Source organism: Thamnophis elegans, chromosome 16, assembly GCF_009769535.1.
Source record: "Thamnophis elegans isolate rThaEle1 chromosome 16, rThaEle1.pri, whole genome shotgun sequence".
Lineage (NCBI taxonomy): Eukaryota > Metazoa > Chordata > Lepidosauria > Squamata > Colubridae > Thamnophis > Thamnophis elegans.
Window position 1 is genome coordinate 11,305,042 of NC_045556.1, and position 15,641 is coordinate 11,320,682.

The 15,641-nt window shown below is 45.2% G+C and overlaps 1 protein-coding gene across 2 annotated transcripts; it reads left to right on the top strand.

Moving 5' to 3' along the window:
- Nucleotides 1–2,296: 2,296 nt before the first annotated feature.
- Nucleotides 2,297–12,947, top strand: RAMAC (RNA guanine-7 methyltransferase activating subunit). Of its 2 annotated transcripts, none has more exons than XM_032233488.1 (4): nt 2,297–2,391; nt 4,852–4,999; nt 9,115–9,291; nt 12,164–12,947. In XM_032233488.1, exons 2-4 carry the CDS (start codon nt 4,863–4,865, stop codon nt 12,363–12,365), a joined length of 516 nt encoding a protein of 171 aa, XP_032089379.1. In that variant the 5' UTR covers nt 2,297–2,391; nt 4,852–4,862; the 3' UTR covers nt 12,366–12,947. The 2 variants fall into 2 exon arrangements, with proteins under 2 accessions (XP_032089379.1, XP_032089380.1); XM_032233489.1 differs by having other exon boundaries at nt 2,298–2,387.
- Nucleotides 12,948–15,641: the final 2,694 nt, after the last annotated feature.

The following is a 15,641-nucleotide window of genomic DNA, read 5'->3' on the forward strand; positions in this document are numbered from 1 at the left end:
TAGAAACACAGAGATAAAGCAGATTTAGACGCTATTCAAATCGGAAATAAAACAGCTAAGAAGAAACATGAAGATCAGATCACATCTACTCCTAGTAGCCTACAGTCTTAGCTTTTTATTATCACTTTTGAATGGTTTGTAAATCTAATTTATCTGTCTATTGATGGATAATTTGTCTGGGTGCCAAGAATTCCCTTTTTTGGATTTGATTTTATCTTGATGTAAATGACATCAGTTACACTGTAATAAAGTCAAATCCCAAAAATGTACCCAAATCTTCAAGAAGAATTGCAATCTGGAGTGATCTAAATTAAGAGTTCTTGATCAACTATTAGATTCTCCCATGTTTCCTACCTTAGTTCAAAACATTATGTGGGGAAACAATATGCCAATTTAGTAATGCTGTCCCCAGCGGAACATTATTATCACTATAAGGGAGGAAACAGGTACTATTAAGAAAGCAGAAGGAAAGGAAGAATTATACAATTATAGAAGAGTTAATCCCATTTCTAAAAACAAAGGTGCTAGAAATGCATTTTAAAAATGTCTGCTCTTCAACATAAAAACAACTTTTAAAAAGCACAGGCAGTTAACATTTAAAGGTCAGGGTTAAGAAAGGTTCTTCTAATAGGCATTGTTTTGGAAATTCAGTCCATCACAGACTGGGAATTTTTTGTTTGTTTAAGAAATTGAGGTAGTTTCAGATTTTATTTTCCTGGGCTCCAAGATCACCGCAGATGGGAACTGCGGCCAAGAAATTAAAAGAGGCTTGCTCCTGCGGAGGAAAGCTATGGCAAATCTAGACAGCATGCTAAAGAGCAAAGACATCACCCTGCCAACAAAAGTGCGTGTAGTCAAGGCGATGGTTTTACCAGTTGCAATGCATGGCTGTGAAGGCTGGACCATAAGGAAGGCTTTGAACTATGGTGCTGGAGAAGATGGTAGAGGACAGGAAGGCCTGGAGGAATGTTGTCCATGGGGTCGTAATGAGTGAGACATAACTTTATTTTTTCAGAAGTCATAGAGTTTGATGGAAATGGAAAATAATATAAAGAAAGCAAATAAAACTTTTTTTTAAAAAAGGAAGTTTTTTTAATGTTAGCAGCTCAGGAACAATGCCAAAGACTCCGCTTTAGCTTAGAGCTGGTCCTGCTCTTTAGTCAGCCTTCTCAGAGGGCATTGCTGTCCTTTTTCTAATTTTAAGGGGAGCCATAGGACAAACTCCAGACACCAACACTGCACTTCAAAAGAGAGCCGAGGTGGCGCAGTGCGTAGAGCACAGTACTGCAGGCCACTTCAGCTGACTGCTATCAGTTCAGCGGTTCAAATCTCACCGGCTCAGGGTTGACTCAGCCTTCCATCCTTCCGAGGTGGGTAAAATGAGGACCCGGATTGTTGTTGGGGGCGATATGCTGACTCTGTAAACCGCTTAGAGAGGGTTGAAAGCCCTATGAAGCTGTATATAAGTCTAACTGCTATTGCTATTGCTAATTCCTGTAACTTTTAGAAAGCTAACTTGCTCAGTTGGGCTGAGGAATCTTACTTCTCAAATGCTTAAATAGAAACCTAATTGCATCGAATTCCTAACTTAACCAAACAGGCTACCTTTCCACACACAAGAAAACAAGCCAGAATTAAAACTAGCCATGCTTAGCATCTTCATGCTAGGTCTTCTAATGTGCCCAGATGGTGCCCCTTTTGCCAACTGGCAGCGTAACACTTCCTATTTCTGCATGCTTACACAGGGGAGGGGGGGCATCTCCTTCTTCTTCCCTGGAGCAGAGGGGGCACTTTTCCGAATGGGTATGGGGAGACCCTTCTGGAGGGGGCTGGGATCAAGAACCCACTTCCATCCAGGTTCTCTTTTGGATTTTCCAGTGGGAAGCTCCTTGCCTCCCAGCAAATCCCAAGAAATCTCTGCCAACCGAATGGCAAATAGGGGAAGAACATGAAGTGGTGTAGTTTCCTGCCTAAGCAGGGGTTGGACTAAAAGACCTCCAAGGTCCCTTCCAACTATTCTCCTTCTCTCCTTCTTCTCCTGCTACTTGTACTCCTACTTAAAATTAAAATTCCATTCTAATTCTTATTCCTCGCTGGAACTGAGACTTATCCCTAAAGCTTTCCAGGAAAGAAAGCAAAGCAGCCAACTTTTTGGCGGTACTACGACAGCTGCCAGCATCCACCCGAATGAACCGCTCGCGTGCGACGGGCCTGCTTTTTATACAGTGCCGAAGCTCCGCCCACCGTCCCGCCTCCAAGCCCGCCTCCAAGGGGGGGGGCGAAGCGGAACCGGAAGTCCGGGAAGGAACGGGCGGAAGGGAGGGAGGGAGGCGTCGCCCGGCATTGGATTGACGGCGAGGGGGCATCTCTTCCCTTTGCCTCGCTTTGTGGGTAATAAGATGCGATGCTGATGATAATAATAATAATGATAATAGTAATAATTGCTTATTTTAAAGCCTGGGAGGGGGAACCTTTAAAAACAGCCTTCCGGGCGTTCACTGGCGTCTCCTCTCTTTTTTTTTCTGGTTTGTTTTGATTTTTGCGCCAAGGCGCTAGTCCTCTGGACCTTGCAAGGATTCTGCAGCTCCCAGGAGCGTTTGGAGGGGGAAGGGGAGGGTGGAGCGGGTTCTGGCTGAGATCAGATCAGGGTGGCTTTCTTTTTCCCTCCCTCTGATCTTACTATTCCCCCCCTCCCCCGCGGTGACTCGTTGTGTAATTGTGTGATGATGACAAGCCCGTTGTGTAATTCCTGGATCGACAGCAGCGGCTCCGGGTCTTGGGGAGGAGGAAGCAAAGACAGGAAGGCAACCACTTGCTGCCCCATCTCTTCTTTTGCAGTGGTTTAAAGAGCCCGGTTGCCTCCGATGCTGGCATAAATGATAATAAACGAAGAAGTTCCAGTTTATCCTTAATGTTCCTATTTCTCTGTGGTGGTTCTTTGATATAATATTTGCACTTATTTTTTTTTTTTCTACTTTGGATTTGAGCATTCTGGCCAGAGTTGCAAGTCGTGTGTCAATAAGACTTTGTACTGGGTTTGTAAACAGGTGGTTATTTAGCGTCAGCACTTTTAACATTGTTAAGATTTTCTTCTTTCGGAGCATGTATAAGTAGGCAAACAATATAATAACAGCAGTTACACTGATCAGGGGAAGTTTCCAAAAACATCCATGTAGAACTATGCATTCACTATGCTTTCTTTCCAGGGCTGGGTGGGAGTGAATGGCCCAAAGTTTAAGGTTTAATTTGATTTATAGGCTGCCCAATCCCAGAGGACTCCGGGCAGCTTACAGAAGGGGAAAGAAAGGAAATAAAAGAAAATAAAAATAAGATAAAGTGATCCAGCTGGCTTTGTCTCCAAGGCAGGAGGACTACAACTCACTGTCAGGCCTGCAGTTATATCCCAGTTCTTCTGGTTTCTAACTTGATGCCTTAACTACTACCATAGATCAATGCATCCTTTTAAAAATAGAAGATATTTGCTGGATATTTGCAAGGGGAGGATGGCTAGGCTTCCTGCTCTCTTGTGATCCATTGTAAATATTTCCCCTGCCCTTCTGAGGTTTCGTCCTGATCAGATTTACTCAGAAGTGAACGGGCTTCCAGTAAACTCATCCCCAAGGCAACAGACCTCCAGAAGTTTCTCCATGGATATAGTTGAAGGGGAAATGAAGTCTTTTGCATTGGCTCAAAAGCTGCATTTCTTTTGCTTCCGAGTATTCCATTCCTTCTCTGCTTTGATTCAAACATTTTTTTTTCTCTTGGGGTTGACGGTTACTTTCAATTATTTTTGCTGGGCAGGCTCTGACAATTTGATAATTTGCCTTCTGCAATGTCTCTTGAGATTGTCCTGATATCTCATTGCAGCAATGTGTCTGAAGATGATGTATAAGGATAGTTAAACAATACTTTAGTGTTGGTTTTGCTCTTTTTTTAAAAAACAAAATAGTGTGTTCCATTAGTTACTCTTGCAGAATAAGTACGTGTTTTATGGGATTAACAGTCCTTAAAGGACAGCTATCGCTTCATATAGCAATAGCACTTAGACTTATATACCGCTTCACAGAACTTTACAGTCCTCTCTAAGCGGTTTACAGAATCAGCATATTGCCCCCAATAATCTAGGTCCTCATTTTACTAACCTCGGAAGGATGGAAGGCTGAGTCAACCATGAGCCAGTCAAGATTGAACTGCTGGCAGTAGGCAGAGTTAGCTTGCAATAGCACTTAGCCTTATATACCACTTCATAGTGCTTGACATAGCAGTAGCATTTACACTTATATACTGCTTCATAGTGCTTGACATAGCAATAGCAATGGCACTTAGACTTATAAACCACTTCATAGAGCTTTAAGTTCCCCTCTAAGCGGTTTACAGAGTCAGCCTCTTGCCCCCAACAATCTGGGTCCTCATTTTACCCACCTTGGAAGGATGGAAGGCCGAGTCTACCTTGAGCTGGTCAGGATCGAACTGCTGGTGGTAGGCAGAGTTAGCTTGCAATAGCCGTAGCACTTAGCCTTATATACCATTTCATAGTGCTTTACATAGCAATAGCACTTAGTCTTATATACCTCTTCACAGTGCTTTTACAGCCCTCTCTAAGCAGTTTACAGAGTCAGCCTCTTGCCCCCAACAATCTGGGTCCTCATTTTACCCACCTCGGAAGGATGGAAGGCTGAGTTAATATAGAAAATATTGCTTATATTGAACTGGTTTTCTATGGCCAGATTGTCGATAATATCAAATGTAACATTTTACACAGGTGTTTTGTTTTCAGGAAATAACAGATGGTGGGATTTATATATATATATTTATATATATATATATATATATATATATATTTTTTTCCAGGGAATTCCAGAATGGCTTCCACCACTGACGTGCTTCAGAATTATGAAAGTATGTTTGCTCATCGATACACTACAGAGGATAAGGAATATCAAAAATACCTACAGTGTTCTTCCAATCCACCTCCTATAATTGAAGACTGGGTGAACAGGTCTGTCTGTTAACGTTTTCCTTATCTTAAAAATTTTTTGGATGACTGTGGGTGTGTGTGTGTCACAATAATGCAGTGTATGCCATAAAAGCAAAGTACCAAACCAAGATAACAGAATGCAGAGCAAGCCATAAAGTCTAAATATAACTAGCTTCTCGGTGGTTAACGTCCATTTATCTTAAATGACTAAATGTGTACGTTTCAGGATTAAAAAGTATTTGTTTTTGTGTACATCATCCTGAAATAGCTTTATACATCAACATGCAAATTCCTTCCACATTTTTCCCCCGATAAAAATGTGGTTATGGGCTTTTACCTATGTTAATGGTTTACAGATGTGGTACGATGAGAATTTATAAAAGTTTATCTGCCCATGTTATTCTGCTTGCTCAAGTGCGTAAAGACAAGAAACCAAATATTATGTCTCAGATTAGAGAGACAATTTCCAGTAATTGAATTGGCTGTCCTACAGTATTTGCTACATCCTGACCTGTGCAATGGGTATAATAACAACTTGATTTATTTATAGTGCCTCTAATATATTTACTACAATGTCTATTGCTTTCCTGTCCCTGTTTATACATTTCAGTTACTTTAAAAAAAAAATCATTTTATTTGTAAGCTGCTCTCCAAATGCTGTTGTTTTTAAGAGCACGTGGTTTCCATAGGGGAAAATTGAAAAACCTTTATATAAATGGTAATGTGAATAAACTGTAAACAGCTGTAGATGTTTATGGATGACTCGCGGCTTATTTATCCATGCTTTTGAATAAACTAATGTAGTCTAGCTTTGCAAACAGATTCATGGTTTAAGATTGAGGTAGCTAAGTTCATACAACATATGGACATAACCAGACAAGCAATATTAGGCCTATCAGTCTAGTGGCTAAGGCACCAGGTTAGAAAGCAGGTGTTGTGGCCCACCAGCAGCCAGCGGAGCTGGCAGTAGACTCAGACAGTGAGAAGGTTGGGGAGGAGCCTGGGCCAATCCTGGAGTCTGGGGAAGGCTCTGATGAGGGCTCCGTGTCAGAGGCAGAGAGGAGGCCAGAGCCGTATGCCAGTTATCAGCTGCCTTCAGAGTCAGACATCAGTGAGGCAGACGAACAGCTGGAGCCTGTTCCCAGTATGTGAATGCACAGATTTGCCAGATGAAGGGAACAGCTAAAGAACAGTGTTTGACTTGGGAGTAAGGCCACAGGTGGATGATGAATGGCCCCTCCCAGAGGGAATAAAAGAGGAGCGAAAGGGGAGTGGAGTTTGCAGGAGACAATTATGGTTCGTGACTCTCTGAGGCTCCTTGCCAGGTTTTGCAGATATCGGCCTGGCAGCTCTCCAAGCCAGATAAGGCCCTTGACTGTAAATCCTCCCTTGAAAGACTTTGCTGGATGTGAATGAACAGAATTCACCAGAAATTAATAAATGTTTTTTTTGTCGGGACCAGGAGTTTGCTTCAGGCTCTCTGGAAGCTTAGGTCAGAACAGCAGGAGACTGTGAGTTCTAGTCCTGCCTTAGGCATGAAAGCAGCTGGGTGACTTTGGACCAAGTCCCCCGCCCTCTTTCTCTCTCACCACACAAGGCTGTTGTTTTGGGGAAAATAGGAGAGGAGGAAAGTGTGTTGGATGTGTTCACCGACTTCTTTGTAAAAATAATAAAGGTGAGATATAAATGAATACATGAATAAACAAACATGCAATAAATATATCCGCATGAATACCAACCAAAATGTACCAATAAAGGAGAACATTTGTAGCTGAGGGATGAAATGAGGGGTCTTTGGTGCTCTCTGAGTTTACTTGCTTTCTTGCAGACGTTTCATTACCCTAACTAGGTAACATCATCAGTGCTAGTAAGGAGTGATATTTGCAAGGAGGAGGAGGATTTGGTGGTCTCTGAGCTTGGTGCTTTTCTTGCAGATGTTTCACTATCCAAGCTAGGTAGCATCATCAGTTGCTAGTAAGGAGTGCAGTTTGTTGTTTATATTCTACTGTCTTGTCTGTCTGTTCATCCCACCCACGTACATAGGCAAGATACCAAAATATAAACTGACAGCAAACAACACTCCTTACTAGCAACTGATGATGATACCTAGTTAGGGTAATGAAATGGCTGGAAGAAAACAAGCAAACTCAGAGAGCACCAAGGGCCCTGCAACCAAAATATATTTGAAATGTATTAGCTTAAGGTGAAGGTAAATGTTCCCCTTGCACATATGTGCTAGTCGTTCCCGACTCTAGGGGGCGGTGCTCATCTCCGTTTCAAAGCCGAAGAGCCAACGCTGTCCGAAGACGTCTCCGTGGTCATGTGGCCAGCACGACTCAACACCGAAGGCACACGAAACACTGTTACCTTCCCATGAAGATGGTCCTTATTTTTCTACTTGCATTTTTTACATGCTTTCGAACTGCTAGGTTGACAGAAGCTGGGACAAGTAACGGGAGCTTGCTCCGTTACATGGCGCTAGGGATTCGAGCTGCCCAACTGCCGACCTTTCTGATCGACAAGCTCAGCGTCTTAGCCCCTGAGCCGCTGCGTTCCCGATGTATTAGCTTACCTTGGAAATGTAATCGCAAAGATGAGTTTACAAGATCGCAACAAGCTAAAAACAGCTGAGTGACCAGACCATGCTTTAGAAATAACCTAGAGATTACAACTTTGTGGGTCACAAACTGAGATAGTAACCTTGTTTTCTAGGAAAGCCTTTCTATAGCAGTTGTATGAATAGCCCGCCCACAATTGCTGAAATCCTTTCACATTGTTGAAAGCTGCAGAAGATTAAATGTCAAACATGTCACCGACTCCCTGTGACTCGAAGCACAGAAATACATTTTAGATTGTGTGGGTTTTTTTTTTTTTTCCTATTCCAGGTCTACATTAAATCCATCAGGCTTTTAGGAGACTGAAATGCTGTGACTACTTGCCAAACCTAGTTTATCTCAGCTAGAACAAAACTGTATATTGTAGATTGGCTGTGTTGTGCCCTGCCAGTGGGGAGCAGAGCTGGCAGCAAATTTGGACAGGGAGGAGGTTGGGGAGGAACATGGGCCAGTCCTGGAGTCTGGAGAAGGCTCTGATGAGGGCTCTGCATCGGACACAGAGATGGGGCCAGGGCTATATGCCAGTTATCAGCTGCCTTCAGAGTCAGACATCAGTGAGGCAGATGAACAGCTGGAGCCTGTTCCCAGTGTCCGCATGCACAGCATTGCCAGATGAAGGAAACGGCTAAAGGACAGGGGTTGACTTGGGAGTAAGGCCACAGGTGGATGATGAATGGTCCCTCCCAGAGGAATAAAAGAGGAGCAAAAGGGGAGTGGAGTTTGCAGGAGACAATTAGTTCGCTTAATTGGTTCGTGACTCTCCGAGACTCCTTGCCAACTTTTGCAGATATCGGCCTGGCAGCTCTCCAAGCCAGATAAGGTCTGTGACTGCAAATTTTCCCTTGAAAGACTTTGCTGGATGTGAATGAGCAGAATTCACAGTCAATTAATAAAAGGGGTTTTTCTCAGGACAAGGAGTTTGCTTCATGCTCTTGGGAAGCCTCGGTCAGAAATCACATGACCACGAGGATGCTGCAAAAATCATAACTGTGAAAAACAGTCGTAAGTCACATTTTTCAGTACCGTTGTAACTTTGAATGTTCACTAAATGAACTGTTATAAGTTGAGAACTACCTGTATTTCCCAAAAGCGCACCCTTTTCAAAGGCTTTACAGCAAGAAATTTAAAATTTCAAAGACGCAGATTTTCTATTTATAAAGATCTAAAGGGCAAAAAAAGGGTTTAAGAAGAGGCAGGTGGCAAACTCTAAATCTCTTGATGCAATCACCTGCCAATGTTAAGTTGATTTTTTCCTAATAAAAAACCTCCAGAAAGAACAGCTAGTGAGATAGAAAAATGGTGCACTGCGTAATAAAAGCACAATTCACCTTTGGGGCATAGCAGTACGGCATAAAGTGGTCATCTGTTTATAGTTGCTGCCATTTCCAGCAGGGAAGCGATTCTTAAATTAGGAGCAAACAAGTTTGCTTCATGCTCTCTGGAAGCCACAGTCAGAACAGTCGGTAACTTTAATGTCTTAACTTTTACAGACTTTTCATAAGGTCCTTTCTGAATTTTCAGAGACACGAGTGTGCCATCGGTGTCGGAGATCCTCCAGAATTACGAAAATAAGTTTGGCCATCGATTCACCTCCGAAGATGAGGAGTACCAGAAGTATGTTCAACGTCCCGCTGACCCACCTCCCTTAGTAGAAGACTGGCGAAGTAGATCGGGCGGTAACCAGCGATACAGAGATCGGTATTACAGCTGCTTTTTTTCTAGGGGGAAAATATAGTTTTTATTGTATGGATGGGAAAATGTGGACATTGTACAGGGAGGCCTCGTCTTACAAACACAATTGAGCCCAATTGTGCTCAGTGAAATGTTTGTGAAGTAAGTCCCCCCACCTCCCGTTTTCCAACCTTTCTTGCTGCTTTTTGTTAAGTGGATCACTTCATTTGTCAAATTAATAACACAAGTGTTAAATGAGTCTGCATTCCCCACTGACTTTCCTTAGGTATACTACCAGAGGGCTATGATAAAGGGACCACATAGTTAGTTTTTAGCTAAATATTTAGCGCAGTGGTTAGAGTGCAGAACTGCAGGCTACTTCTCCTGATCACCGGCCGCCAGAAGTTTGGCAGTTCGAATCTCACCAGGCTCAAGGTTGACTCAGCCTTCCGAGGTCGGTAAAATGAGGACCCAGATTTTTGGGGGGCAATAGGGCGACTCTGTAAACCGCTTAAAGAGGGCTGTAGAAGCACTGTGAAGCGGTATATAAGTCTAAGTGCTATTGCAATCATACGGCGATAGTTGAGACTGATATGAAGAAGTTAGACGTTGGCTTCTTTCTGGTGGTGCCACCCCACTCTGTGGGAGCGTAGATGATGTCAACCAAGACGTGACATGGAGTCTTCAGAACAACTGGTTTCTTGGCTTTGTCTCTCTAGAACAAGGGCGGATAAGGCGTGGCCCTTCAGAAGTTTGATAGTGTTTTTATATCATTTTTGTCTGTTAGCCAGCCTAGCTTTTCTTGTGAAGAGAGCCAAGATCTTGAGAAGACCTTAACAAGTTGGGATCTGCCAATGTGGAGGTATCAACCCTGCCCAGCAACTCCTCCCAAGCTTGTTTGAATTTAACTGCCTTTTCTGCCTGTCTCAGAGGGGAAGAACGTAGAATAATACGGTTGGAAGGGACTTTGGAGGCCTTCTAGTCAAATCCCCTGCCCAAGGTGGGAGATCCCATAGCATTCCAGAGAAACGACCATCCCGTCTCTTCCTGAGAACTTCCAGAGTTGGAGAATTCACAGCTTCTGGAGTCAAGTTGTGCCACTGATCAATTGTTCCAACTGTCAGGAAGTTTCTCCTTAGTTCTAGCTTGAATCTCTCTTTGATGATCTTCCACACCTTACTTCTTGGCCTCAGGTGCTTTGGAGAATCAGTTGGCTCCCTCTTCTTTGTGGCAGCCCTTCAAGTTCTGGGAGACTGCTATCATATCACCCCTAGTCCTTCTCTTTGTTAGACTGGAATATCCCTAGTTCCCCCAGTTGATCATCATATGATTCAGGGGCTGCCCCAAAGAAGAGGGAGTCAAGCTATTCTCCAAAGCACCTGAGGGTAGAACAAGAAGCATCAGGTGGAAAGTAATCAAGGAGAGATCCTTCCTTCTCTCCTCCCTTCCTTCTCTCCTTCCTTCCCTTCTCCTCTCCTTCCTTCCTTCCTTCCTTCCTTCCTTCTCTCCTTGCTTCCTCCCTCCCTCCCTTTCTTCTATGCTTCCTTCCTTCCCACCTTTCTTCCTTCTCTCCTTCCTTCCTTCTTTCCTTCCTGCTCACCTTCTTTCCTTCCCACCTTCCTTCCTTCCAGTATCTCAGGGGCTGCCATAAAGAAGAGGGAGTCAAGTTATTCTCCAAAGCACCTGAGGGCAGGACAAGAAGCAATGGGTGTAAACTAATCAAGGAGAGAAGCAACTTAGAACTGAGGAGAAATTTCCTGACAGTTAGAACAATTAACCAGTGGAACAACTTGCCTCCAGAAGTTGTGAATGTTCCAACACTGGATGTTTTTAAGTAGATGTTGGATAACCATTTGTCTGAAGCAGTGCAGCTTTTCCTGCCTAAGCAGGGGGTTGGACTAGAAGACCTCCAAGGTCCCTTCTAACTCTGCTATTCTATTTTGTTGTATTGTGTTATGGTTTAGCCCCCAAGATTCCTCATCAGAACCAGGAAAAGAAGTTTTGCCCCACCACTCCTTGTGCCAATGTTTACTTTTCCCTTTTTAATTGAGGTCTTTTCTGGATGTCTTTTTTTTGGGGTGGGGACGCCGTGGCTCAGTGGCTGAGCTTGTTGATTAGAAAGATTGGTTTGAATCCCTAGCGCCGCATAACAGAGTGAGCTCCCGTTACTTGTCCCAGCTTCTGCCAATCTAGCAGTTCAAAAGCATGTAAAAAATGCAAGTAGAAAAATAGGAACCACCTTTGGTGGGAAGGGAACAGCGTTCCGTGCGCCTTTGGCGTTGAGTTATGCCGGCCACATGACCATGGAGACGTCTTTGGACAGCGCTGGCTCTTCGGCTTTGAAACGGAGATGTGCACCGCCCCCTAGAGTCGGGAATGACTAGCGCATCTGTGTGAGGGGAACCTTTACCTTTCTCCAGGGTTAAAACAGGGCTTACTTCAATCGGGGTTTATTTTTAAAAATGCTTAGGGCTTGGAAAGAGCAGATCTCCCCAAAACGGGCCCATTTTTTAGGAGGCTTATAGAGTGCACCTAGGAGTTGGGGGGGCAAAAACAAGCAAAAAATGGGCCGTTTTTCACTCATTTCTGCCCTCCCCAGCCCCCAGGAGCTCTTTGAAAGCCTTCTAAAGGCTATCCGTGACCATTTTTGCAAAGGCGGCGGGGTTTCGGGAAGCCAAAAATGCTGTATTCAGTGTATAAGACGCACCCAGATTTTCACCCTCTTTTTTGAGGGAAAAAGGTGCGTCTTATACTCTGAAAAATACGGTATATATCACCCACACTCTGTAGAATCCCCATTCCCATTTTCCCACAGTGGTAAATATGGCAGGCCCGAAGTCCCAAAGGTAAATATGGCTTCCAGCTCTGACATCACCGTGCCGTGTTTCCCTTTTTGCAGATTCAGAGATAGCCGTCAATTCCGAAACAGGGGACCCCGATACGACCACTCGGGGGGCTACAGATCTGAGCAGTGGCACGAAAAAGGCTACGGCAGTAACTACCAGCAGCACCATCACGGACAGCCGTCCTACCCTCAACATGGCTGGCCGCAGCGCGGCTACGGGTCCTATTTCCAGGAGCCGCGGTACGGCCGTTACTAGCACGCCAGCCTGCCTCGGCCCTTTTGGTGTAACCGAGTGCAGCTGCGGGGCTCTCTAAAGGCAGCCTTCGTTTTATTACATTGCAAACGTTCATACCTTGTGCAGAAATCTTTTGTGTGTTTATAGGCAACACGTTTAACCCAGAAGACAGGAGACGGTGACGTTACAGGAGAACAGCTAAGCTGCGAGTCTGTTACTCTGCTGTTTTTTTTTTTTATCTTGACGCCTGTAATTTGCTAAGAAGAAAACGGGGCCATTGGGAGAATCCGACTTTGGCCTAGGGGAGCTGATCTTTCTTCCTGACTCGTGCAGTTTTGTTCCCAATGACGAACACCGTGATGAATATCAGTAATATGTCATGATGGGGGGGGGGGGGGGAAATACTCGGTTGCATTTGGGGTTTTTATTGTCTTTATGCTCCGGCTTGTTCCTGTGTTTATCCGTGCAAGGCGATTACCCTTCCAGTTTTAATTTGCAAGCGATTTAAGCTAAAATGTCACACAAACAGGGAGATGGTTGTAAAACGTGCGGCATCGAAAGCCTGCTTTGTTTTTTGCATTAAAGCAAAATTTGTTATAATTCCATGGCGTCCCGTTCTATCTGTGTTCGAATTTCAGCCAAACTGGGGTGATTCTCATACATGGAATAAGACACCAAAAAAAGGGCTGGATTTTTTTTCTTTTTAATTCGACATGCAACCTTTTGTTAGAGAGCCGAGGTGGCGCAGTGGTTAAATGCAGCACTGCAGGCTACTTCAGCTGACTGCAGTTCTGCAGTTCGGCGGGTCAAATCTCACCGGCTCAAGGTTGACTCAGCCTTCCATCCTTCCGAGGTGGGTGAAATGAGAACCCAGACTGGGGGGGGGCGATATGCTGACTCTGTAAACCGCTTAGAGAGGGCTGAAAGCCCTATGAAGCGGTATATAAGTCTAACTGCTATTGCTATTGTTCTGCTCGGCGGAATTCTTGAAGCAAAACAAAGGCCACAGCTGGAGAAGGTAGTCCTCGACTTACAACAGTTCATTTAGTGGCCTTCCAAAGCTACAAACACCACTGGGAAAATTGACTTGTGGCTGCTTTTCACACTTACGATCGCTGCAGCATCCCCTGCATATATATATATATATATCCCCCTCCCCCCCCTCTCTCTCTCTGTATCTCATCTCAGGCCATGCAAAGAGTGACTGGAAGGAGAGGGCGAGGGGCAGGGCCAGCCAGTGGTGGGTTCAGCCGACAGGGAGCCACAGCAGTGTGTGTGTCTCTCTCGCTCTGTGTCTCTCTCTAGCTCTGTCTCTCATCTCTCATGTCAGACCACATGAGGAGTGACTGGAAGGAGAGAGCGAGGGGCAGGGCCAGCCAGTGGTGGGTTCAGCCGACGGAGCCACAGCAGTGGGACCAAAGAGCTGCATGTGGCTCTGGAGCTGCAGGTTGGTGACACCCGGTCTTTCCCATTAAGCCACAACATGTGCTGCTTGGAGTGATGGGTTGTTTAAACCCCCAAAGGGTTATCTGGCATCTTCTGCTTCATGGCTTACAATGCTCACACTCCAGCAATTTATTTAATGGAGCGCTAACTTAGCAAAATGGATGAACCATGTCTGTTTGACACACAGAAAAATGCAGAAAATCCCATTAGCAGCTCTGCCTTGAAATAAAAATTGCAGAACATTGCAGAACAACTTTTTATTACCCTTTCGTACGACATCCAAATGGGATGGCTAACTAAAGGTGCCTTGACTGATACAAGACCATGATTTAAGCAGGGAGCAGAGAGCTAAAGTCTTACCTGCCTTATTATCAAGAGATGCCTAGATATCCTTCGGTTTCACAGCCGATCTGATAAAGCTCCATTAGTGTGGGAAGAACGGAGCCTTTTAATGCCATTTGATTAAGTTCCTCAGCAGGAGGCATCGCAAACAGATTTGCTGGGGCCCTCTGAGTATAAATGCCATGATGTACTGCCGTTTCAGCAAGAGAAGGATTTTTAAAAAGGGGGGGGGAAGGCTGCTGTATAAACAAGAGAAGATGAGAAACACAACCCTCCCCTTATAAAAGAATGACTAAAAAAGCTTTTGGTTACAAGTCAGGCTATGTTTACAAGATGTATGCGCTGTTCAAAAGAGCATTAGGGAAGCTGGGAGCTGTGTGTTCTGCTTAACGTGTGGTCTTCTCCCTTCACAGATCTCAGCTTAATTTCGAGACAGGATTTGGAAGTGCAGGCTATCAGTGGCTGACCGGCAGGGAGATGAATAGTTGTCTGCCACACCTATTCTTCTCCGCCCCTTGTTTTTTATCCCCACAACTAGGGTGGGACTTCGCTAGGAATGGTGGCTCTTACTTCCCAAGGACCAGCCCATAGATTTCCACTGTTCTCCTCTCTTCTGCCTTCTGTGCATCCATGCGTCAGGCACTGGACTCAGCTGTTCCTCCTCTTCCTCATCAGCCCCTCCAGACCTGGGGGCTGTTGGCTGTCCATCTGAGGGATGGCAGACTGTGCCTCTGTCTATATATCTGCCAGCTCCACTGAGTGGCTATGGATGTTGCCCCCGAAGGACAGCGCAAACAGTCCATCCTTGATCCTGGGGGGTGAAAACTTACACTCCTCAGAGAGGGCTCGTAATTTGGGGGTCCTCCTGGATTCACAGCTGACACTGGAACACCATTTGTTGGCTGTGACCAGGGGGGCCTTTGCCCAGGTTCGCCTGGTGCATCAATTGCGGCCCTACTTGGATCGGGAAGCACTCCAGACTGTCGCTCACGCCCTAGTCACCTCAAGGCTGGATTACTGCAATGTGCTCTACATGGGGCTACCCTTGAAAAGTGTTCGGAGACTGCAGCTAGTCCAGAATGCAGCTGTGCGAGCAATATTGGGTGTACCTACATACACCCATGTTACACCTATCCTCTGCGAGCCGCACTGGCTACCTATTGGTCTCCGGACACAATTCAAGGGGTTGGCTATTACCTTTAAAGCCCTACATGGCTTAGGGCCAGCATACCTGCAAGACCGCCTACTGCCACACTCCTCTCAACGGCCGGTAAGATCCCACAGAGTGGGCCTCCTTCAGATACCGTCAGCCAGACAATGTCGGCTGGCGGCTCCTCGGAGGAAAGCCTTCTCTGTGGCTGCTCCGACCCTTTGGAATGAGCTATCCCCAGAAATCCGGACCTCGCCCACTCTCATGGCCTTCAGAAAAGCTGTCAAGACCTGGCTATTCCGGCAGGCCTGGGGCTGTTGACCTCGTCATTGAGGTCCAGCCCCAACCGAAATGAATGT